Raw genomic sequence first — 24,261 nt, 5'->3', positions numbered from 1 at the left:
AACTGTGTATATAGTATCTAGCTGGTGATACCAACACCTTCATACTCTCTTATTCAGAGATTTTCTCTCTCATTTGAAGCTGGAATCATTTCATGTGAAGTAATATACTTGAGGATTCGCTCAAATTGACATAAATTGACTGATACGGCATGTTTGCTCCGTATAGAGTTGTTAACACTGACTAGCCTCGTCTCCCTTCCCTGTACGGTCAGCCATTGGCATTGACCCCATCACGACTCTTCCTTTGCGTTCAGCCTCATTGGGAATTCATCCTGCAAGAAATGCTGCACTCCCAGTGTGAATTCCTCCTCAACGAGCAGTAATACCCGTTTGATGGGCCTTGGTAGCAAACGAAGTTGATCGATCGGGTGTACAGGACGGGCCTTTTGTGAAGAGGGTTGGGACACGACATCATGTCTCAACTGAAAGCATCTAGGGTCGGATGTCGGAAGAACCTTCTTCAAAAAGCTACAGAGGCGCTGGAACCTCGCAGCACTCGAAGATGCGCCAAGATCCCGAGAGAAACCCATAGCAGCATGACCCATCTCGATCAACAAGGACCGATCTTGGGCAAGGCGGTGAACAGCAGCATGGCGAATGTTGGAAATGGAGTCTTGCCAGTCTTTGACGGCCCTGCAAATTTCCCGAACAGTGTCGGAACGAACCTTTCTCTGCTGTTTGGCCAGAACCCTGAAGAAGATATGCAGCTCAAGCGCCTCTGGACACGTCCATCCCAGGGCTTGCGATTCAGATAATAGCCACTTTTGGGCAAACTAGAACGCATTCTGTTCGAGACACCTCTGCATCGTTTGTAGAATGAAGTGCTGGGCTTGATATGGCACGAACCCCTCTGGCATTCCGGACAGCAAGTATAAGTCTCGCAGGGCGACTATCGAGTGCGATGAATTAGCATATAGTATTTGATAGTGAAAGTCTGACATACCAGGAATGTTTCTTCTTTCGATATGTATTAGCAGTTCTCTCAGAAAACTGCAAAAAATTCGATTAAAATTAAATTGAATTTTCCAAGGAGTTTCACCCTTTCATGGACCGTACCTTTTACTCGGTATCGCGGGTTCTTGTAATGATGCAGGGGATAGATTTCGTGCTTGAGTCAAGGCTCCAACCGCCCTGGAATTGATGCACCTCTGGCGGCGGCGCTTTCTCCTGCATCGGCCCCTAGGCATATCCTTTATAGCACACGGCACGGCAGACTCAGAGTGGCGCTCCTGTCGATGAAGGGACAAGCTGTCTTTGGAGGAACCCAGAACATCCCTCTTGATTTGATGATCAGAGCTCATCGAGACACAAGCAGTCATGATTGCAGTGAAATCAATCAGACCATAGTGTGAATTGTACTGTAGGATGAGAATTTCATAAGCATAAACTAGAAGGAAAAGGCGGAGAAGGGGTGATCGAGGTGGCAAATCTCTGGGTTCTCGAGTTTTCCCCACAGCCTGCAGATTACCAGTGAACGTACTTGTGATCCACTATTCTAACGTTTCACCACTTCCGTTTATCAACGCACTGTCAACATCTCTGGTTCTTGATGGTGTGGATGTGTTTAAATGGATGTTGAAATAATGTTGAAGAGAATCAGCCGACCGAGTCATGCCTCGATTGTCCCGTGGTTCGCCCTCTTCGCCAAGAAGCACTCATGGTTTGCAGAATTATTTGTTTTCTGCGCTGAGTATTTTAAGCAATCCTTCGCGGAAGACTGCATAGTACGAAAGCTATAGTTCCATGGAGCCTTAAACCTTCCGCAAATAAATTGTCCAAAACCCTCGACCTCCGATTCAAATATTATCCTTTTACAAAAATTCGTTGCCAGCTTAACCTCTGGGAAGGTATACAGCTAATTACTCTTACGCATCTCTCTCACTCGATATCACATTCGGAATGACAAATCGCGTGACCAAGACGCCTCCCTTTCGGCCAGGCAAATATACTGCCTTGCTTGCCAAAGCTCTCGAAGATGAAGCTAAAGCAAAAGGTGCCCGCCGTGAAGCTAGGATTGAATCCCAATCTAAGTCGTCCGTGTCAACTCAAATGGAGCTTGAAAGCGCACTGTCTGAAAGGGAGGAGCAGCACGAAAGCCGTCATGGCAGCAAGGCTGTACACAAACCCGATCGAGAAACGGAGTTGGTAGATTCTTCACCATACAGACTACAAAACGTGCGAACAACTGGTCAGGAAATAAGTCGAACTCCCGGAAGCCAGGGATTAGCTGACATAAGCCGACTGCATCCGCCACGTCCTCTTTTCTTGGGGGAGGGTTGATTGAATAGGATTGGCCAAACAACAACACCTTCTCCACGTAAACCTCGGGTCCGTGCAATTCCTAGTCGTCCGTACACCCAGCACTCCGGCAAAGAAATTATTTCGGCCTGCTTGCAAGGACAAAGGTGTGGGTACCCCTGGGCCGGATTGAACCGCTTGAGCTTCAGTCGGCTAGAGGTGTCTAATTAGTTTGTCCTTGGAATTAGAGCCTCACTAGTGGCTGTTCCGGTTCTCCGAATTGTGCTCCGTACGAAGTCGACGATCTATGGCTGATCGTATCGCTAATATGCCCGATGAGAGGCTGTATGCCGGGGTGTTATGATCTCCTCCGAAGGGTCTTCTGAGCTAGAAAGTTAATGAGGTAGCCGGAATTGGCAATAGGAATGGCTGGGTCTAGAAGTACTGAGCATTGATCTCCAAAGTGGAGCTGAGTGTAAAGGGCGCCAATCAAGTCGTTGCAACCGGCAACAACGCTAAAGCCCTCGTAAGCTTTCGGACCGGGAATACTAACCCCAATTAGGAAAAGAGTCTGCTACGCGTTCTTCTGGAAAGTACCATGGTTAGTGAACATCTCGAACTTGGCAAATGTATTACCAGTGCGAATCACGAAAAGACTCGATGTTGGTGAGAGGAGAATTTCGAGACTTAGCAATATTTCTGCATCACTAGTCGGTGCACAGCAGACAAAGAATACGAGTTGGACGCTCAGCTCCTCCATGCGAGTTCAAGTCCTCCGAGTCCACCTTCCAAACACCAAGGGACCTACGATGAAATATAAAAAGTTCAGCTCTGCTCAAAGATAAAATCGTCCACGTCCTGCAAAATTCACGAAATGCGTACTTTACAATGCCTCCTCGGTCCTGCTCAGAGCCTTGCCACCGCAAAGAATGCCGCATCCCCAGTCTCTCCCTCACAGACTATGGGCTCTACCTAAGTCACCAACTTAACAATCGGATGCTGAGCCTTGGAAACTGGAATCTCCCCTGCTTCGCACTCGCAGATCAACCACGGAACCATAAATTCGTGGGTCGAGACGAGATCCTACACTTAATGGACGAGAAACTCCTTCCTCAAGAGTTATCTCATCCCGCTGATATGACCAGTATCCGCAGCTTTGCAATCTGCGGAGGGAGTGGTATTGGAAAAACCGATCTGGCTATTGAATATGCCTACTCGAGACGACACCAATTCGGGGCTGTGTTTTGGCTGCACGCTGGCAGTGCGGCTCAATTGATGACCGACTTTTGCCAAACACGAATAGCACGCCTTCAAAACTGCCAATGACAAGTGGAAGAAGTGTGATCGCATCGGAAGCAGATCGACGGCCTTCCCCTCCTTCTTCCTTGTCGCGATCGCTGGCCGCTGCGAGAGCCTGCTCTGCGAATCTCGGACTGCGGTGAGCCACCAGCGACTTGGAAAGACCGCGACTGCCTTCGATTTCCTCCGTTTATCTTCAAAACAGTGAAGACGAGGATAAGAATGCCTTCGGCCTGTACCTCCGTTAGTCCTTGGTCCAGCAAACAGTCGCATCCGAACGGCCTCATCGAATGCGGTCGCTGCGCAGGATGTGCAGTGGCCTCCACTAGCACCACGAAGACCGAGTATGGCACCTGGTTCGGATACTCCGGGTCGACTGAGCCCGCATCAACACGAGTTGTTACACGAATCGGGTAACAACACCAACGGCCAAAACACAGTCGAGATCATTGTCTTTGATCGAAAAAGCGTTCAGGCGCAATCCATCGAGAAGATCCTTGATAAAAACGAGCTACTGGAACGAGACTTCTATGGCATGGCTGAAAAGAGGGGTAGCGTTTAGAATTCGGGTGGTTTGGCACCTGGTTCTGCTCAAATCGAGGCAATAGAATGGATCACGACAGCCGCCTCTAGTAGGCTAGGGGACAATGGAACTGTTCATCGCGGTCACCAAGTGGAAAAGCTCTATTCGTTGGTTCGCGACTCAGCCGCCTGTCCTGGTCACGTAAGGCAACACCGTGAGGTTGACACCACGCCGGTCAAATGAACGTCAATGCTGCCCGCGAGGCATGGGAACACAATAAAATGTATCGACAAGCATCCGCCAAAAGTCCTTCCGGTAACTCGACCCTCCTGAAATGTGAGAGCTGAGCGTATGAATGCTTCAGCTGCGCGTGACGAAATCACGGGCAGGAATGGAGGCCCTCATTATCGATCACCAGACTCAGAAGCTGGATATGCCGGCTTATCCAAGGAACTATCGATCCTCGCATACCGAAGGCATGTCCGCCACAGTGCGTAACAGGTGTCATAACAGACTCTGCAAAGCGGCCCGGTCCGATTTCGAAGCCTAACCCGTGCGAACAGAGGGATCTCGACCTCGTCCCACCGACAGATCCCATGGACCTGACAGCAGTCGAGATCTGTGCAGCCGACTTCCAGATCCTTCTGGTTGAGTCTACCTTCTGTCAGTGTCGCTTCACGCCTCGGACGAGGCGTCAGCGGATTGGCGTGGCTACCCTTTGGGACACCATGCTCAGCCCCAATTGCTCGCCAGGATCATTTCTTACCACCCAGAACATGTCAGTCGTGAATCAACTCTTTCAATCCCCTAGCTAATGGCTGGCAGGGACGAATGAATTGGAAGAACGGTACCAACACATGGAGCTAGCAACGTTCTGCGAGCTGTTCGCCTAGCTTCGCGTGACCGCGGTTACATCCGCACGCTATCAAGGCAGAGCGGAGTGTTTCCGGCTCACCAAGACAAGATGAACAGCAGAGCCCGCTGACTTCCAAGAGACCGGGATCGATATCGTGATCGCGAGGGGGACGCCCCTTTTACTCCCACCCCAAACCAACACCACAACCGCCGTAGATGCCGGATTCCGTCGCCACCGGTCACACCTGTTAGGGCCGGAACTGCTTCAGCAGCCTGCAGTCTCACCGCGGGATATATGACCAGGCGGGAGGTCAAGTCGAAATGACGCAGCTTGCACTCCAGTGGAAGTTCAACCAACCTACGGTCTTGAACAATGTATATTTCGCTCCACGCGCCGCGGGTAGTCTGTGAGAAAATCTTTCGACCAACCAACAATGAGCAACTAGCTGCCCTTGATATTGCGGCTGCCACTCCCCAGCGTCTAAAAGCACTACTCAACGTCCAATACCTGTGCGTATTGTTCGTGAGAGAGTACTCTCAGAAACAATGTGGTGCTCCGAGACAGTGACACACCATGTCAATCACCAATCAGCTTCAACTTGGTGCTCCTGCTTGTCAATTGCGGCGAAGGCCAAAACCATTACGGTCTGGACGTCCGCCGCGACCGCCGCCAAAGCAGTCTGAGTTCCGGCCACGCTTGCCGCCAGTGCTAGCCGCAATGCGTCGACTAATCGCCTTGGATGAGAAGCCAGCACCAATTTCGATGTCTGGTTCCTCGACAACCATTCCCGACTTAATGGGACGACCTCCGCTGCCACCGTACTTCGCCGTGAGCAGCCATTTGCGATCCACATTGGTAAGTCGCTCGATCGGAATGACGCTGATGCCAGTCTGATAGTCGCTGCAGTCACGCGGGCCGAAACCAACGCCCAATCGGGTGCGGAGTTGCATCTCGCCTGAACGGAACTGGGCGCTCACCGCGTCCTCGCGGCTAATCATCTTAATGAAAGCATGACGCTTGTCGATATTGACAATACAGGTCTGAACGACGCCGAATTTGTTGAAAAGGGAACGGAGGTGAGTCTCAGAGGAGATGCCACTGACGAAGAGGGTGCGGCTCAGAACCTTGATGTTACCCGGGCCGATGGAATAGTCCCACTCGACGAGCTTGGAGCCAGGCGAGGGGAGATTATGGTCTGTCCGCAGCGGGGAATGAGACAGGCGCTTCCAGTGCGGAGGGCTACGTTTACGGTATTCGTTACTCTGACGACCTCCAGCATCGCGAGGATCACCCTGGCGCCTAGTGGAATCACTGTAATACTGGTCGTGCACCGGCCTATCGTGGCGGCGAGGCGGCGAGGCAGAGTGACGTCGGTCCCAACCAGGAAGGTGAGAAGGACGGCCGTACCCAGCGGGAGGAGAGCTAGAGTATTCACGATCCCTCCTGCGAGCACGATCGACACGGTTCTGCACGTCCGGGTGGCCCTGGACACCAGAGCCCTGGCACGGTATCGCGCCAAATCCAGGAAGCTGAGCGGGGCTGGCAGCACCTATGGTATCGGCTATAGTGACGAGTTGCAGGGCCGCAGCCCACTGGTCCTGCGAGATGCCCTGCTGAGACAGTAATTGCAGCAGGGGAAGCTGCCGGGACATCGCGTTTCCATCCATCGCCGGAGCGGCGGCTGGCCACTGCGGAAGCATTGCTCCCAATGGGCTCGGGGTCTGGCTATGGCCCCGGGGCTGCGGCATGGCAAGGTTCTCGCCAACACCACCAAGAGCGGCAGCTGGTTTGACCATGGCGCCAGCATCAGCAGCAGCACCTGTGTATGGGTTAGCCGTCGAGGGTGGCAGGAGAGATGAATCGACTGATAAGGCGAGATGCCGAGCCGCGGCTGATGGGGTCAGGGTAGCGAGCGGGTTGGTGGGAGAAGCAGACGTCACCGCGCTCTGTTTAGCCATATCGGCCAGCGGCTTGAGTTCGCCGATGGTATCTGTTGCCGCGGGCGAGCCATTGGCAGGCTTGAAGCTGCGCGGTGAGCCTTTGGACTGAACATCTATGAACCAAGCCAGAAGCGATTGAATCAGAAGACGATGAGGGTAAAGATCCGAAGGTGGATACTAGCTATGTGGTGGAGCGTTCAGTTTCTCGCGGAATGAGTTGAGCATAGAGGGCGGGAAGGAGCAGCAGCACTCCCAGATGTCGACGAGCTTCTTGATCTTTTCCTACAGAGTCCAGAAAGGCATACGTGAGTGATAAGATCTGCAAAGCAATGAAAACGCAAAAAACTGCCAGCACCATGTCCAAGGTTGAGCGGTCGCGGGAGAATACGGTCATTGGCGCGATTAGCACCCAGAGGCCCAGCCCCAGCCTGAACATTCACGCCTAGTGGATGCGTACCTTTTGATCTTGCGGGGCATTGTCGATGATGTCGGTCATCAACACGGGCAACAACTTGGTCAATCGATCGACACCACCAGCGTAGGTCCCATCCGGCGCGGCGCTTCGTGGAGACCGGCCAGCCTTTGCGAGTGGCGTCCACCCATGCCGGGCTATAGAGTCGACCACAGAGATCGCCCAGCTTGTGGGTGGCGGGAACCTTCTTGAAGTGGGTGTAGACTTTTTGGATGAGAACGGGTTCATCCTGGGGTGCAGGGTTAGCATCTCATCAACTTCATCTCGGCCATCTTAACAGTCTCAACCATCCCAACAATTAAATATCTCAGGAGTAGGGAACGTGTCCTACTTGAACATTGGCGGTGCACAGTCTGGTGATACTGTGAACCTTGGAGCCTGTAATCCCGGGAGGCTTCAAAGCCAGCATGGACCGAAGGTAGCTATCCAGTTCCGCTACAGCCGACGACATGATGGGCTCGCGGAGTCTCCGCGAGACAGTAACGTTTCAAACAGCGAGGATCCTGGGTATGTGTTCTTTGCCGGGCGGTGTTATGTGACTCTTAAGGCGGTCTGCAGCGACCAAAAACAGAAGACAGCCGGCGGCGGTTCTACTTGCGAAGCGAGCAGAAGAAAGAAAAGTTGTCCAGGGGAAAGAAAAACTGTAAGCCATTCGGGTGTTTATTTGTGACCATGTTCCATCGAGCACGAAATATCTTGTCGATCGTTGCAAGTCCTTCAAGTTACAGCACGTGTATTCACTGTCGAACCAGAGAATCTGCCGCCTTCAGCTGGAATAAAGCCCAAGCGAGGAGAGAAGGGACTGCCAGTGGTTGCTGAAACAAATACGCCGGTCGCGTGAATTACGAGGACAAGGAGTGTATGAGTGTAGAGGTACGACTTACCGTTTACAGTAGAGATCTCATGAGGTCCGTCCTGCCTGAGAGGGGCGAATCGCCGACGTATTTACGTTGTACGCAACCCGTGGACGGGGCGACAAGAGAAAAATAATGGAAATGAGAGGAGGGGGACGGCGGACTGGGGGGACTCCGCCATAACCCCAAATTCTACTATGTACTTATCACGTGACATATGAGCACAACGTCGCTCCTGCTGAAGACAAGTTGATTCTGAGCTTCAAAAAATGCACACCTATTTTATTGCCGAGCAGAAAAGCGTAGAGAATTTTGTGTTCAGTGATATCGATTTCACCCGAAAAATGGTTCTGGGTAGCTGTGGGAAGCGATGAAGAGGAAGCCATGATGGTGCAAAAGCTGGCTGTCCTGAGGGAAGCGAACACAGACTGTTTGCTAGTAATATATAGAGCTAACATGGATGCTGGGCCAAGGCTCATGAACACCAAAAAAGATTCTCCGGCTTTTTTCAGCCGTTCCAAACCTGACCTTGGTCCCAGGAACCCAATGCTGCTTCCAGAAGCATGGTAAATTGTCACGAGGAACAAACCTGTTGGACTATAGGATCGCAGCGGAGGCCAGGATTCATCACGCAGACTCCAGGGAGCCTCGCCTACCCTGGGAACGTCTAGTCTATTCCCTCCTGTTACCAAATTGAGGGTTGCTCCGTGGCAAATACGTTTTATAAATAATCTCCGACCTTTCATAGATTTAGCTTAGGATGGAAAGGCGACCTGAATATTAATTACTCTTGAGGATTTCCTACAGCCGACTATCAGCTGGTTATCTAGCATGAATAGCTTGCTCTAAATTGATACTGTATTGGCAGGTATTGTGAAATTTAATTCACCCAAGCTTCTTTGTTGTGTAGCTAGCACCGGTAAAATGTTGGAATTGAGGGCAATCAAAATATGTGGTATCGTCGGAAATCCCAACGCCGGGATGTCCACGTTGGCTAGAGCATATGGAACCGTTCAACATCAACACCATCAACACCATCAACACCATCAACACCATCAACACCATCAACACCATCAACACCATCAACACCATCAACACCATCAACACCATCAACACCATCAACACCATCAACACCATCAACACTTCAACGCCATCAGTACCAGTATCAACACATAACCAATCTTTCCCCCTATTCATAATTGCGTGTGAAGTAAATTAGACTGCAGTAGTCGGGTTTCTCACCTACTACTGTAAACGGAGGGCTGTTGACCCAATTCACTTGACACTTGACAAACCGGAAAAAAGTCATTCCTGCTGGCTACTTTATCGTTCTGTTCGTGTAGTCCGATAGAGCAGAGCGGTAAATGGGATGATAATGGCTGTAAGCGATTCGAGAGGTAAAGTAGTGTGCCCGGTATAGTTCAAATTAATATAGAGCATCTTCAGGCACTCGTCATTAAAAATATTGAGCATAGTAAAATTACGTGAATTGACCCAATTGGTGCAATCTAAACGGATGGCGGAGCCCCAAGTATTTCATAGCAAATGCTTGTGGCCCTATGCCATGCTTTGGATGGTTGGACCTTGGGTTATTGCAAAAGACCGCCTCCCTATCGGCGTGAGAAGGGAGCACCTCGTGCTGTCTCTAAGAGCCTGTTATCTCGTTGGGCTGTATTCTGGTTGAGCAAGACTAGATACATTACCACGTAGGCTTTATGATGAAATCATATGCTGAATAATATTCAAAGTCTTTGAAATGCCTTGGCTTTTCCATCACCCAAAGCGTACCTGAAGATTCAATCACTAACATACATTGTTGATCGCATTAAATAAGCCGTCTTTGCTCACAGACCCAGTGCACATAGTTCCAGAGCTTGGAAAATGATCGATTCTCTCGTCCATCGCGACTCGGTGAATATGATTCATGAGCTGCAAAATAATAAGCTTTGAACCAAAGAAAAAGTGAAGGTCTACTCATACCATATGACGATGCTTCGGCCGACGGCAGTTCTTGACTCTTGACGCCATCTGGCGCAACCTCAGGAATGTCATGGAGCCATCGTCTAACATTTCTGCAACTGATAGAATCACTGCTTGAAAGATTGCATCGTGTGTTGCTGGTGGCTCTCGGACGTCGAGATTTTCCCCGGCCCTTTGAGGTTGTCGTCCGCCGCGACGGTCTGACACGACCATGGCGACGTTTTCGTAGGATATGGTATTTCTTTCCTCGTAAGGATTCAACAGACCGTTTCACCCCAACTTGGTCCAAATAGGCACCAGAGCGAGCGATCCATGGCAGTTCGCTGTTCTCCTCTAACCAGGGAAGAAGGTTATCTTCCTCCCGTTTAGACCATGGTGTTGCATTGCGCGAGTACATGGTGATAATCTTGTCCCGATGGTTGGAGGCTGGCTGGTTATGACAACAAATAGAGGACAGGTAGGTAGGCTTTGTTGAGCTTTAATCCTCTCGTTTCGCATAATCTAACGCCCGCTCCATTTAGCAACAGAGCGGCTCACAATTAGGTAATATATTCCGGCTGTTTAATTTAGGTCAACTAAATTGATTGACAGACCTGTTTTAACGTTGATAACACAAGTAATTCTCATCGTTGCTAAAAAGAACTGGGGACGTACTTCACACGCTTTTGCCAGGGAGGTGGAGAATGTAACGTCAAATATACTTCGAGGTCAACCATGGGACTGAGAACAAACCATTTGTCATTTTGATAATTGAACATCTCAACGGTGAAACGAAAGGTTTCAAAGTTGGTGCCATTCGACTTCATTCATACATGGCTCTGTGCCTTTGCTGTCCGATAGGACGAAATGCACGTTGAGTTTGTGGGACCATCAACGTTGGCCTGAGAAAACTTCAGACGGTCTTAAACTGATTACAACATGTGGCGCCGGAAATGGAAAGTATGGAAAACCATGGGATTTTTGGCTACAACTCAATGGGCAAGAGTTGTGAATTAACGCAAAAAAGCAAACACCGTAGCTCGATTTAAAATCTATATAATGACCATCATCTGAACAACGTGAAACAAGAGCCACGCGACCTCTTCCCCGGTACTGGACGTCAACATGGGAGCGTTTCGAAAGTCTACGTATTCCGCACGACGGCCCGATTTTCGGAGACAACTACAACGAGCCCTGAGCCTGTCCTCTTTTGAAACAGAGGATACTCAAAGTGTGTCAAAGTTATCCGCTGGTAACACTACCGAGGACCAGCGATCAATTCACTCGGAGAACGATGGATCTAGCGTGCAAAGCGGCAGTGTTGGACGTAACCACGAAGCCCAGATTGATCCTGCGTTGTTTTCGACTGCTCGAGATGTGGAAAAGATTGAAGGTCAGAGAGATCTTCCTGAGGATCGCGACATGATTGCCTTGGAATGTGTTGCAGAGTGAGTATCACAGCCGTGACCTTTGAATTACATGCGCTAAGATTGCATTTGGCAAAGGCTAGATGTCTGAATGAAGTAAGCCGATCTTGGGTGCATTATCTGAGGGAATTTGTGCGCTAAATGTTGAAATAGGAATGTGGAATCCTCCATGAATAACCAAGAAAGCTTGAATGAAGTGGTCCGCAGTGATTTGGCGAACATCCTCAGTCGATTGGCCATTATGGAGGAGAAAATCAGCAAGGCTGACCCAGACGAGAGGCACGCTTCTTCGGAAAATCGTCAGACCGAGCGAAGACGGTTTTCGAGACGATAAACGAGACCTATTTCAATCATCAGCCTTTTGCTGCTCCAGGGATTGATTTCAATAATGGTGGCCTCGCTACTTTGTGATTATAAAGGACTATCATACATTTTGGTTAAAAGACTAGTAAAAATCGACAGTTTACGTGAATCGACGTTCTGAGTATAGCATTCGCCGATAGCTGATCTATAACAATATTGCGAACTCATGCACTGCATCTGGAACGCGAACCCTTGTAAAATAGGAAAAGGTTGGGGTATCCAGAGAACAGCGAGAAATGGAACAGGAGTGAGGAAACTCTATACAGTACCATAAAACTTTTACGGGATCGTAGATCCCGGCCGATCATAATTATTGTCAAAAGTTTGAAAGTGTTTCGGGCACTTTGCCGGGCAGGGAAGGCTGGACTTTGCCTATGATTTCTGTCGGTGCCGACCCACATTGTGCATCGAACACTCTGAGGAGAATCCGTGAACCTTGGCAACCGGAGTCATTTAATACGAGGGCCAGACCGCGAACCTTGATCGGCGGTGGCGCGGAACATCCTCTGGAGAAGAATTTGTCATTGCGGAAGAGATCTAACCAAAGGTGAAAAAAGTACGGGCCTAGCGGACCCCTTTACCAATTTCCCCCCCGTGCGGCCCGAAGGGCACGCTTTTTCAAACGTGGGGCGGTCTCACAACCAGAATGTTATGCGTCATGCATTGTCTCTACAAAGCATAGTTCTAGAAGGACTCTGGTCTACGTAGATTTCTGATATCAGAACATGTCGGCTTTCTACTAGATAAATCAAATTCAAACCATGGAAACTGACTCAACGGCAAGAATACATTCGCATCACAATTTTGCCATTCACCCTAAAGCAAGGGTGGTGTTTTAGCTTGTAGTTAGCGCTTGGTAGGGCAGAATGGAATATTCGCCCATTCCGGAAAGTTCGGGTAGTGAAGTAGAAATCAGAGGCTCTGGTGCGCTTCCTTGACCAGGCCACATCCCATGCACCACTCCAGAACCTGGCAAATAGGTAGCCAGCTCTCGGTTTTGAATCGCTTCCACACTCCTCCAGAACTGCGTGGCAGCTAATACCAGGTCACCGTGTGCCTGATACAACACCGGCTGGATATCATTCCATACCACTTGGCCCTATATAGTGGAATTGAAAGACTCAAGCTGCTGTTGCAACTGATTGATCTCCATTTGTAATTTTTTTGCTTCGCCCGAGACCTTCTCGTTCTCCGCCAGTACCTTTTTCAATTTGGCCATCTCTTCTGCCTTTTCCATTTAGAGCTGCTAAATTTTCTGGGTACTTTCAGTTCGCTCTCGGTCCTGGTCCTCCCAGGCCTTACAAAGCTCCTTCTGAAAATTGCTCGCCTGCTTTAAGCATTGTCTGTGAATTAATCGACTGTCTTGGCTGTCGTCTTCTCGAGGTCTTTTGTGTAGGGATAACAACTTGTAGTCAAAGTTAATATAGGATCAAATATTGTGAAAAGGGCGAGCAAAAGGCTGTTTTTAATTGAAGGATTCAAGAAACCGAAGAAACCTACCTAATCCGTAGCTGAGCGCTTAACTAATCGTAGTATACGGTGTTCAGCGGTGTTAGAGGCAACCGATCGTCGCGAATAAGCTCTTGCTAATTCGCTGATTTTGCAGTCTGAGTTTGATCTTGAGCTACTATTCTCACTCTGCGTAGACTTAATATGGGGTCGCATCGTGGAATTTCAGCCCAAGGACAATTGGAAGCTCGCGAGTAAGAGAAATAAAGACGATAGTCGCTCCCCTTAATAGGGAACTGATCGATTATATATAGGCGATCATGAACAAAATATAAAACAAGAGACGCCCCTAGCCAGAATTCAGGTCCTACAAAAGCTGAATTAACATCAAAATGTTGCGCCTTGGTGCCATTGAGACAACTCACCGATAGCTAAGAAGACGTTAGTGCAGAAGCTAAATTGATGCTAGCTAAAGAGAAATGTGACCCGCCTGCAGAAATATACAACTTGGGGGAAAAGCATACAAAATGCACACTACCATTCCGAACCTGATAGGGAAAATCGCTACACCTTACTTTCATTGTGGTCAAAATGACCTTACAATATTAGCAAAATGACTCACTAAAATGATAAAGTCACAGCAAATAATTCCACTATAATGTATCTCTGTTTGAACCATCCGTAATGTAGAGCCTGGCGTTGAATTCACCCAAGTTCTTTGTTTACAACAGGAACTGTTTCAGATCAATGCTACAACAACTTAAAGCTTAACACCCACAGGCCCATCTAGAGTATCTGCTAGATTTTGACCTTTGAATGGAGGTAAGATAATCATAAGGTTTCCTCTGTGCATCTAGTCACAATGTGATGATCGAGGGACCTGGCGTAGCGATAGAAATGAGGAACCTCTCTTAATTTAGGAAATTCCACAACAGCAACTTGATTTATCACAAAGCGTATTGCTAAGATTCGGTTCGTAAACCATTGAAATACCGTAAAAGAAAATTTCCTTAATTAACGCGCTGAGTTCACATTAAAGAGCATGACTATAGCAACGCCTACGTAGCCCCAAACTGAAAGCCCCTGGCCCGGGGTAAAAAGCTAGCTCACTCCATTTTAGCCAGTAAGAAGTAGATTTTACCGCAAGTTATTTTGCAGAGGTTGCGCGCTGCCTGGGTCTTGCTAGCTATAAAGGACCAGAGTGGGTCAAAATGCAATAGCCTTCGTTCTAGAAGTTTCCTTCCAGATAACAGCACCTCAAAGCCTAAAACTGTCAATAGGAACTAAATTAACTTGCCCCTAGGCCATATAATCTTTTTCAGTTATAAGATTTCCTTAGACAGAATGATTTGTTTCGGAGAGTCTGGGACGGCCATAACCAGGGTACGAGTTACCCGCCTTAAGAGGCCGGAATAAGCAAGAGCCGTGCGTGCTTGACTTCTCAGGACCCACCGGCATTAACCAAGACGTACAATTCCAAATTCAAAGCCGTTAATTCATAGGAAATGTGACTTAAAACAGCGCGTTCCATAGATCAGCTGTAGGGATTCGTACATGCATTATTTGTCTATTCCATTGTTGACTTCTGGGTTGTTGGAACAGGGGCATTTCCGCCCACAAAAGTGCGAACACGATCATTGACAAATATAATTCCAATGTTTGCTCGCCCGTGGATCTCTAGTAAAATAACTTTTGTGGCTTTACTCGGGCAATTCCTCATCAGGGTCACCTAGTCCTATTTCTCCAAACCAGAAAACCCCTTAGACTCGAAGGAGTTTTCACAAGTACTGATTCGCGGAGATTCGATAGGATGCGGAGTAAAATTAATCGTACTTATTCTCATTCATCTTGTTTGTAAAGTAAATCACGCGAACGGAGTACGGTACATCATGACTTTTGAAGGTGAACTCCCTAGGATTTTCTACAAAATGAATTCCATTCTTGTCTGATTATGTCACACAAGCCAGTATAATAATAATCAGGCCCTAACATAATATTTCATTTGATCTCGTTTGTCTCAATTCACAGCTTCACAGCGCTCGTCTTTTCATCCCGGTCCTACACTGCCATGGACACAATCATTACCAGCTTGCCGCCCAACGTGGGAGCCATCCTCATCGAGAACATCTCCATCATTCAAATCATATCCATGTTTTCTATTGGTGCCTACAACGCCCTAGAGACAGGAATTGCCGTGTTCGACTCGTTCAAACACTACCGCGGGCTATATTTCTGGAGCATGCAGGTAGCATCCTGGGGCATACTGGTCCATACGATCCTAGCTATAATACGATTTCTATCTCAGTCATCCAACCTGGCTATGTCAATTCCATTCATTTTGGGGTGGTATGCTATAGTGACTGGACAAGCCGTGGTGCTCTATTCCCGCCTAAATGTGCTCGCGACTAACCCCGTGAAGCTCTGCTAGGTGCTGTGGATGATTGTTACAAATTTTTTCGTACTGTATATTCCGATAACGGTACTCTTCTACGGTCTGAATAGTGGTCAAAGTGTATTCGCTCGACCGGCGGCTATCTATAATCGGATCCAGGTGACCGGATTCTGTATACAGGAATTCGTTCTCTCCGGGGTCTATATTTATTAAGCACTAGAACAAAGGAGAATTAAGCGAGACCTATATCACTAAGACGACCGGAAAATCATTCGTCATTTACTGTGGATCAATATTCTTGTTGTTCTGATGAATATACTGCTGCTCGTGGCCGAGTACAAGCTTTATTACATCGAAGTCAGCCTCAAAACCGTGGTTTATAGTATCAAGTTGAAGCTGGAATTCACGGTCTTGAATCGCCTAAGAAAGCTGGGATTTACATCGCCTCCCCCTCTAGCTTATTAAATGACCGAATACGCCCGGTATAAGAGCGACGTCAATCTGGTGGGACGATCACGCCTCCACTTACGCCAAGAATCCAACTCCGAATCAGTGTATACGGAGTGTGGGATCAAGGTGCTACCTCGTGTCTCGCAGCGACCTCGTATTTATGCCAATCGTGAGACTAAGTGTGATGCTCAATCCGATGATACGAGAGTCCGGGGTGCGATCCCGTCTTCGAATCGGTTGACGGCTCCCTCAGCCTGCTCCTCAGATCAGTTAACGACGTCCTTGTCTACTCTGGAGTTGAATCTTTCAAACTTTACGTCAAAATTTGACGTGTAGGTCTTGAATTAACGCAGTGAGAAGTTTTCTCCAGGTGGTGACTCCATAATCAAATGGGTCTAGTGTTAGAAATTTAATTGAAGGATGCTCCTTGTGCGAGGTATTTGACGCTACATCTTATTAATTCTTATAACATTGATCAACATGAACGAGGCGTTAGATCATGACTCACTCTCGAAATGGGTTTTCTACAACGCCTGGCGTATTGGATTCTGTGAAGTTATATAGAAGTGGGGTTTGCCGAGTCTTACCCAGTTGGTTCATCAGGATCAGAGCATCTATAAAATATCCAGAAAGTCCTTGGAGACAAAGCACATTTGTTTCTAACAATATTTCATCAAAGGAGTATAGCCTGCTATAACTAATAAACATGGATCAAACTCAAATTTCAAAAACCGAATAACAGGCTATGCTTGTCATACAATCGGTGGTTCTTTTCTGGTACGCGAGAGTACGTTCGAATCATTTCAGCTATCCCCCGTCGTTGCTGCTTTTGTAGAACTCTCAAGTGGAGTGGCGACAGAGACTGACAGTTGCTAAGACTTGATTGTGAAGCTTTCTCGAAGGAAACCATATGGCATTCCCCCGCCTCATCGCAGTTATCACCTGCATCGGGATAGGCAGAGAGTGTAGACACCGCCCAAAATGCCATATCCTGATTGACAGAGACCATAGCGTAATATTTTTTTGAACAGTCGAGATTAGCAAACGTGACAGATGTCCGGCTATTGGAAACTAATTGTTGTCGACAGCCACAGAGTGCCTTCTGATCCGGAAAGCAAACTAAGATAGAGCGATTAGCCATAGAGTCAACCATTGGTCAGGTGAAAACCTCTCGGAGTACCTACCTGAGTGTCCATGAAATAGCGATGAATCGATAGCATCGCAGCCGTCTCCATGAAGCACGATATGATACTCGGGTTTAGAACGATGCGCAGCAAACGCGAATTCGGACCCTTTGGTCGTCCAGATAACTGACAGTTGAGCTTTCCCAGATTTGTCAATCTTCACGTAACAGGGCATATAGCGGAGACTGTTTCTCATACACCGAATAACCCAATTCTGAGTGGATATCGGGAGAGTGTGTTGAGTGTGCACCACATAAAGTGCCTTCCGGCAGAGCTCTTCCAGAAGATGATCACATAGGCCACCGGATCGGGGCACATCCTCCCGCGTCAATTTCGACGCAGTGCAAGGAAAGATGCAATGAAGAATAACAGGGTTTTGCCACATTGGGTCAACGTAAAGGATGTTATCATCGGGGTGGTAACTTATTGGTACCAAGTCATTCCGTCTCTCCAAGCGGATCTCAATATCAGGCGGCAAACCGGAAAGGACGACTATGGTATGTAAAACCAAGCGTATCTGTCGCGTAGATACGGTCTGGGGATCTGTTGATTCATCGCTATGTTTCTCTGGCTTCCCAGGTGTTAAAGTGGTTGCGATCTGACGGAGTCCACGAGAGAGCCTGGGAACTAGCTTGCGAGCATTATAACATAATGATGGTTCCTGTCGGAGAAGCATGAGCTGAATGATTGAGACTAGAATACCCTAAGCAGCGATTGCAATCTCACAGTAAAGAGCGCTTTTTTTGGGCCGAAACGCTGTGCGATAGATTGGTGAAAGGGGTAGGTTAGGAGCAACATAACTAATGCACCCGGGGACCTTTTGATCAAAAGTGGCCACATTAATGATAGTTGATCTCGGTGTAGCACTCCAAAAGAACTAGGGATATCGATACGGCGGACTAAAAGTTAAGAACAGGTGTTCTTCCCGTTATTATTGGTGCCAACCAGATTGAAATGCATGATCACAGAAACTAGGCGTGGGTACCTTGTCTCGGCTTACCTCGAGAATGGTCCTGGAATAGCAAGCGTTTTTCTATGACCAGGTTGGACTGAATATTTCTTCGGGGCAGGATTCTCGAACTATTTCGGAAAGACCCTTGCTTGTACCTGTTCATCTAGCAGAGAAGTCCTTTCACTGGGTTGGAAATAGTTCGAAATAAATCATCTTCTGCTCTTGCGTAAATTGGTCGAGAGAAAGAAAAGGGCGTTCGGAGTAGCACACCATTCCTAAGCCGTAACCCCTGAGAGCTTTGTCACTAATCAATCGCTCCAAGTAGACCGTCATTTGGAACCTTCCGAGGATTGAGCGATACATCCAATTTTGTGGTTGAGAATCGGTGAGGGGAGCACTCAAACTAGGGAGATTAACATGAGATTCAGTTATCCGGCCGCTCAGGGTCTTACCTGTATCTGTATATATCAAGAAATGAAGACTGTGAGCAATGAATAGGCCGAAATAATAATTCGCCTAATCCAACGCGTGATTGGAGACTTGCGGTATGTCTTGTCCACGGGGGGCAACAGTTTTCAGAACCCATTTCGCCTATCAAAGTTGATTTGGATAGAAGAGAGCTGATATATCACTTGATCACTTTATGTGTCGTGAAAGTCCAGAGCAGGGTTTCTATAGGAGTCGGCTTTATCTAAGTTCTAGAAGTGCAGTGTAGACGTGGGAATTCTGTGAGACAATAGTGTTGAAGGTTGTTCGCCGCATCTTTCAACGCCCGATCAGTGCCGTAGAGGGAACAACAATAGTTTATCGCCGTTGAATTTCTAGGGCCGTCAACAGGCAAGAAGTACCACAGGCCTCAATCCAAAGTGATCATATTCAAAAGCTGATTTGGAATTTACGGGTTAGCATATTAGAGACGGTAAACCTCAATAGTGTGTACAAAGCGGTCTATTGCCCAGGAGAGCGCTCAGCACGAGTTACATCTATCCATATTATTGTCGAACATGTACATGAATCGGTCTGGTCTATTGTAATTCTCTAGGCTAATTACAAGACCAAAATAGTTCCTGGGAGACACTACAAGGATACGGCTCGGATCAGTCTTCCATCGGCAGATCCTCTGGACTTTCGGTTGCTGTCTTCCCTGCTGTTACTTCCAAAACTTGAATTGCCTTAGCAATTCTGACTTCTGAACTCAATAGCTCGTTCCTGAAAATGCTGTTCTCGAATGTCGAGTTTTCTAGCTCGTTGCGAGTGTGAGAGAGGGCTTGATCTAGGCGGTAATTTTCAGCCTGTGACTGGCTCAGGTGCTCATAAGCGCAGCTCAACTCTTCTTTCAGCTTGGAAATTGCGACTTTAAGCTGCAAAATCGTTTCTGTAAAAGAACTGGAACATAGTTCTGCGATGTGACCCTGGATTTCAATGTGTTAGAAACCACGCTAACCACTCTGGAACAATCTGGACATACCTCATTCGCTTTGTCCTTTGCCGTGCGTTTCAAGACTTGCACAGGGACCGCTTCAAGAGAGCGCCCCAATTCCTCGCAGATGGATTGATAGAACCGAATGTTGCCGCTACTGAGACCTTTCTTCAAGAGTGCAGCAGTCGTACCCGTGGCTGACCAAGAGTAACCGTCACTTGGGAGGGGTTGCAACCGGACCTTGTCAGGTGCTATGGTGAGACCCAGTCGCTTATCCACGAAGAGGTTAGCAGTAATTTGAGAACCATCATAGGATCGAAGCTTACAGATGTGTGTGGACAAGGCCTCGCGACACTTGATTCTCAAGAGTGCTCGCTTAGAACTACTGGCTCTAGTCATTTTGGCTTTGCGATGTAACTGACGCTGTCGACGGGCAGCAGGCAAGAGCAGCTGCAGGAACAAATCATAGTTTTATAGAAGCTTGATGCCATTAGATTGGCTCTAGATATGGCAGTGGGCCTATAATCTTACCACTTACCATCGCTTTTCCTGTCCCAACCAACGTTTAACCGTTGAATACCCGCACTTTCCTGACTGCCGGGCTGAATGGCCCTCCGACCTGAAGGCGCCTATCTCTAGGTAGCACACCTCGAATGAATAAGGCAGTGTACCGCATGAAAGCCTGTAGCCTTCTGATTTGAGACATTATTTTCATTGCTGAAAACACTTACTACATCAGAAATAATATTTGGGTAGAATTTTGGAAGCAAACAATTCAAGCTTAGCCAGGTTGGGTGGTTTCATGTCTCTCGAATATATATAGCAAGATAATTTCATCTTCGTCTCTTCGCTATTGCTTCAAGTCGTGATGTCTCCCAGTACTCGCCAGGCGCTCCGAAAGAGCGTAAATAATATGTCCGACCCGGAGAAAGTCCCGCTACTGGAGCCATCCAATAACGTGAAGGAACTGGAAGCAACCGGAGATGAAAAACTTCAGAGTCGGTATCGGAACAATGGACGTGACTCCAAGTCTTCCTACTCCAACACTCAGACGATAATTCGAATGCGCCTTCGTCCAGGGCCGAATGGGCCACGTCTCTCCTTTCTTACCGTCTTTAAGGAAGGGACTAAGAAGAAAAGTGGGTTTCAAAAGATCCGCAGTCACGTTGAAAATACGAATCCCGAAGAAAAACGACACGATTGGATGGGACGACTGCGCCCAAAGCCTCATCGCTGCGTCAGCTAGTGACCGACGTCTTCCTTATACAGTCTATCTTCTCTCTGAGTTTGGATCTTTTACGGAAGATATTTTGGAATGTTCAGTTTAGCCCATTTGATAAATAGAGGACTAGATTGCTTGTCTGGAATCTTAGCAAAGCCATTATTATTTGTGTACTCCATGTTGTGAAGCAAGCTTAGTTGGAACCATTGCTTGAGCCACGCTTACCTTAGTTCATCTTGAATAAATGTCTGTTACTCTATGGAATTTCACAAACCGAGCGACCAGGTGTTGCACTATTTCCTTGCAAAGATACGTATGATGACTTCATCAAATTCGTAACCAAATATGGAAGTGTGATCATAATATATATTAAAATGGAGTTAATCAGGCGCAAGACGAATAGAAACAAGCTTCCAGTATTTGAGATGATCTACAATCAAGAAACACGTTTAATCGTTGCGAGAGCGTGTCAAATAAATGACTTATCAGGTTTCCCACTTGTCCTACTCTAGAAACAGCCCCACTTCAGGGTTCACAATTGAAGCACAGTCACGCGCGTTATCCAAAGAGGAACTGCTGAAAAATCGTCCAGATGGCGATTAAGACAAGTTGAACCTGGTAAAATAAACATTAGAATCCCGTAGATAAAGCATCCACCTCACGCGACTTACCTCCAGCGCAATAATCCACAGCTTCCAGACAGTCCCAATAGCCGCGCTAGCGAGCAAAAGCAGAACCATGACAGAGACATACAGCGCGATCATTTGTAACCTGCTTCGGCCCTGTAGCACTTGGCCAACCAGCCACCAATACCACGATGCTACCCCCAAGTAGTCTAGACACAAAATATAGAGAATACTCCAGTGTAAGCGGTCCCAGTAAAATGTTCCAGTAACAGCCACAACTACCTTCACAATACTAGACAATATAGCGAACATTGGACACACGATGAGAACACATCCGGGCAGAGTTGGGAGCCGTCGTTGTTGGAAGTCAATTCGAAGAAACTATGACTTGTTCAGTCCACATTCAAAGGTTGATAGAACGGTTAGCCATACCACTTGAAGGGTTGTGGGTATAGCGCTTAGTTGAAGAAGGACTTCCCGCCCCACTGGCTCTTTGTTGGCCCAAAACAGCCCTGCTAAAGTCGCAAAAATAATACAAGATAACGTACTTAGGCTGACATCCGCCTTAAAACGTGACCAGTCAGTTTTGCAATAAAACAGAAAGTACAGCCTGATCAAATGAATTAAAGCCAGAAAAGTCACCAAGCTTAACGCGGTAATAGACAAGGATATCATGGCGCCGTGACCACAGATCTAATAATTTCAATAGGAACTGACTGTACGGGAAAACTGGATGCAGGACTACAAAGCCCGGTTATTTATCCAAAGGAGCTTAACATTTCCTAGGAGGAGGATAGTCCCCATCCATGCATCAAAGAGATGCATTTTTAAAACTGCTGGGCCTCTCACGAGTGTCCGATTTGTGCATTCCTCAGGAAGCTAGAAGACGCATTATCCAGGATAGAAGCCACGGAAGATCAATTTAAACCCATACCGCAAAAATGACCGATAATAATAAAAGTGAGCAGATCACTAAGATAAGTTTATCGGTAACATGCTGCACTCTCGACATTCCATCCATATATATCGAACAGATAATCCCGTCTCCCAAAAATATTTGTAGTTATGCGGTTGACCTTTCCAGAGATCAAAGAGTCGATTCTAGCATTATCAATTCCACAGCTTTACGGTGCTGTTGTTGCCGTAATCTGTCTGATATGGCTCTCTTGTGCATATAGGACCCTTCTTGTGGCATAGTGCTGGAGGAAAGGGAAATATGTCCTCTGGCCGGGTTTGCTCTCTCATGTCTCTGAGACATGGCGCCAGAAAGGGTATGCAATCAGTTGCGTATGCCTCCGGTGGATTGACATCAATAACACGGTACAAGGCTTGTTTGTGGTCGTGCTGCTGGCTACAAACATTCTGGTTTTGGTCTTTAGTGCTAACTCTTGGCACACGATCATAGGGAGAGCTGGGCCACTTGCTGTACTCCACCTGGTCCTATTATGCTTTGGAATGTATTTTAGTCTACCGGCGGAAATTCTCCGTATAGAGAGAAACACATTTGCTTATTTTTATCGTTGGATCGGCTTCCTTTCAATGGTTCACTCGATCCTCCACGTATGTTTCATATTCGAATCCCCCGAAATCATGACAATGATACGACCGAGCTAAGTTGTGGCGATACTTGTGAGTGATTGTCCTATAATTAAGAGGCCCCTTTCGTAGCGCTTACTAACCTCAAGTAGGCTACCGTAAGCTTTATCCTAGCCGGAATCGTCACCTCTAGGTTTATCCGAGCGTATTATCCGCAGTTTGCCTTGAAATACTACTACCTTTTGATATGCTTTATAGTCGCTGGAACGGATTATTACCTTATACAGAAAAATTCACCTTACCGTTAGATACTACTTAGGGCTATTTGTTAGTAGTTAGTTTGCACGGTGTTTCTCGGCCTACGAGCACTGGTTGTATATCTACCCTGGAAATCCCTAAGCACGGCAGTCCGCCTCTCTACGGCTGACGGCATTCTTTGGATAGATTTATTAATAAAATCGAATCGACGATTCAGTCCCGGTCAATATATTTACTTATAGTTTCCACTAGCCGGATAGCGAGCGCTCACCTAGTATGTCCTGTGTTATGTCTCTGTTTGCGAATTCGAAGGTCTAAAGGAAAAGTGGAATATCCACATAATTGTTCGACCCTAACGCAAGCTCAACCGAGCCCTTTACTATCTTTACCGGCTATAGCGGACACAAAAGGCTTTTCGGAGGCAACCTGTCGCGGTCTTTGGGCCGTAGGGACGCTCACTTGAGCTGCCCTATTATGGAACAATTATCTTCGCCTTGGAAGACATTAGTCTTTTCCGAGCACTCCCCTACATTGAGATACTTCTTCGCGCAAGTTGCCAAAGAAGAGCTATAGTGCGTCGGGTTAAAGTTCTTTGGAAACGTGAGAGACCTTTTCGTAAGTTAGGCAAAGTTGACGAGAGTTTTATAGGAGAACTCACAATTTGAATAGATAATCCCGAATAGTATAAGCAGTGGAGGCAGCGGATGTTTGATACTGACCGGGATTATTTTGATGTAAGTCGGCCTAGACACAGACCTTGGGGTCACTACTAACAAAAGCTCACGAAGATTCTGTAATTTCGAATTTTTTGCGAAAAGCCCTGCTCCGAGAACCCGTCTAG

At 47.4% G+C, this 24,261-nt stretch overlaps 6 protein-coding genes across 6 annotated transcripts; 3 read left to right on the top strand and 3 right to left on the bottom strand.

Annotated features, from left to right (window-relative positions):
- Positions 1-5,530: 5,530 nt before the first annotated feature.
- Positions 5,531-8,302, bottom strand: N7473_001574 (uncharacterized protein; the record flags this gene model as incomplete). The annotated part of the gene is made up of 3 exons (XM_057147514.1): positions 7,660-8,302; positions 7,162-7,557; positions 5,531-7,033 (listed from the first exon to the last, which is right to left on the bottom strand). Exons 1-3 carry the CDS (start codon positions 7,777-7,779, stop codon positions 5,531-5,533), a joined length of 2,019 nt encoding a protein of 672 aa, XP_057011168.1. The 5' UTR covers positions 7,780-8,302.
- Positions 8,303-9,185: 883 nt separating this feature from the next.
- On the top strand, positions 9,186-9,401 carry N7473_001573 (uncharacterized protein; the record flags this gene model as incomplete). Its single annotated transcript, XM_057147513.1, has 1 exon — positions 9,186-9,401. One exon carries the CDS (start codon positions 9,186-9,188, stop codon positions 9,399-9,401), a length of 216 nt encoding a protein of 71 aa, XP_057011167.1.
- Positions 9,402-10,007: 606 nt separating this feature from the next.
- Positions 10,008-10,559, bottom strand: N7473_001572 (uncharacterized protein; the record flags this gene model as incomplete). The annotated part of the gene is made up of 2 exons (XM_057147512.1): positions 10,008-10,111; positions 10,163-10,559. 2 exons carry the CDS (start codon positions 10,557-10,559, stop codon positions 10,008-10,010), a joined length of 501 nt encoding a protein of 166 aa, XP_057011166.1.
- Positions 10,560-11,266: 707 nt separating this feature from the next.
- On the top strand, positions 11,267-11,902 carry N7473_001571 (uncharacterized protein; the record flags this gene model as incomplete). Its single annotated transcript, XM_057147511.1, has 2 exons — positions 11,267-11,589; positions 11,722-11,902. The coding sequence occupies 2 exons, from the start codon at positions 11,267-11,269 to the stop codon at positions 11,900-11,902; spliced, it is 504 nt and encodes a 167-aa protein (XP_057011165.1).
- Positions 11,903-19,455: 7,553 nt separating this feature from the next.
- Positions 19,456-20,177, bottom strand: N7473_001570 (uncharacterized protein; the record flags this gene model as incomplete). The annotated part of the gene is made up of 2 exons (XM_057147510.1): positions 19,456-19,770; positions 19,827-20,177. The coding sequence occupies 2 exons, from the start codon at positions 20,175-20,177 to the stop codon at positions 19,456-19,458; spliced, it is 666 nt and encodes a 221-aa protein (XP_057011164.1).
- A 469-nt stretch (positions 20,178-20,646) lies between these two features.
- Positions 20,647-21,024, top strand: N7473_001569 (uncharacterized protein; the record flags this gene model as incomplete). The annotated part of the gene is made up of 1 exon (XM_057147509.1): positions 20,647-21,024. The coding sequence occupies one exon, from the start codon at positions 20,647-20,649 to the stop codon at positions 21,022-21,024; it is 378 nt and encodes a 125-aa protein (XP_057011163.1).
- Positions 21,025-24,261: the final 3,237 nt, after the last annotated feature.

The sequence above is a fragment of the Penicillium subrubescens genome (assembly GCF_028828155.1).
Source record: "Penicillium subrubescens strain IBT 31985 chromosome Unknown utg000002l_segment0_segment0, whole genome shotgun sequence".
Taxonomy (NCBI): domain Eukaryota; kingdom Fungi; phylum Ascomycota; class Eurotiomycetes; order Eurotiales; family Aspergillaceae; genus Penicillium; species Penicillium subrubescens.
This window is presented reverse-complemented; position numbering and strand designations above follow the sequence as displayed.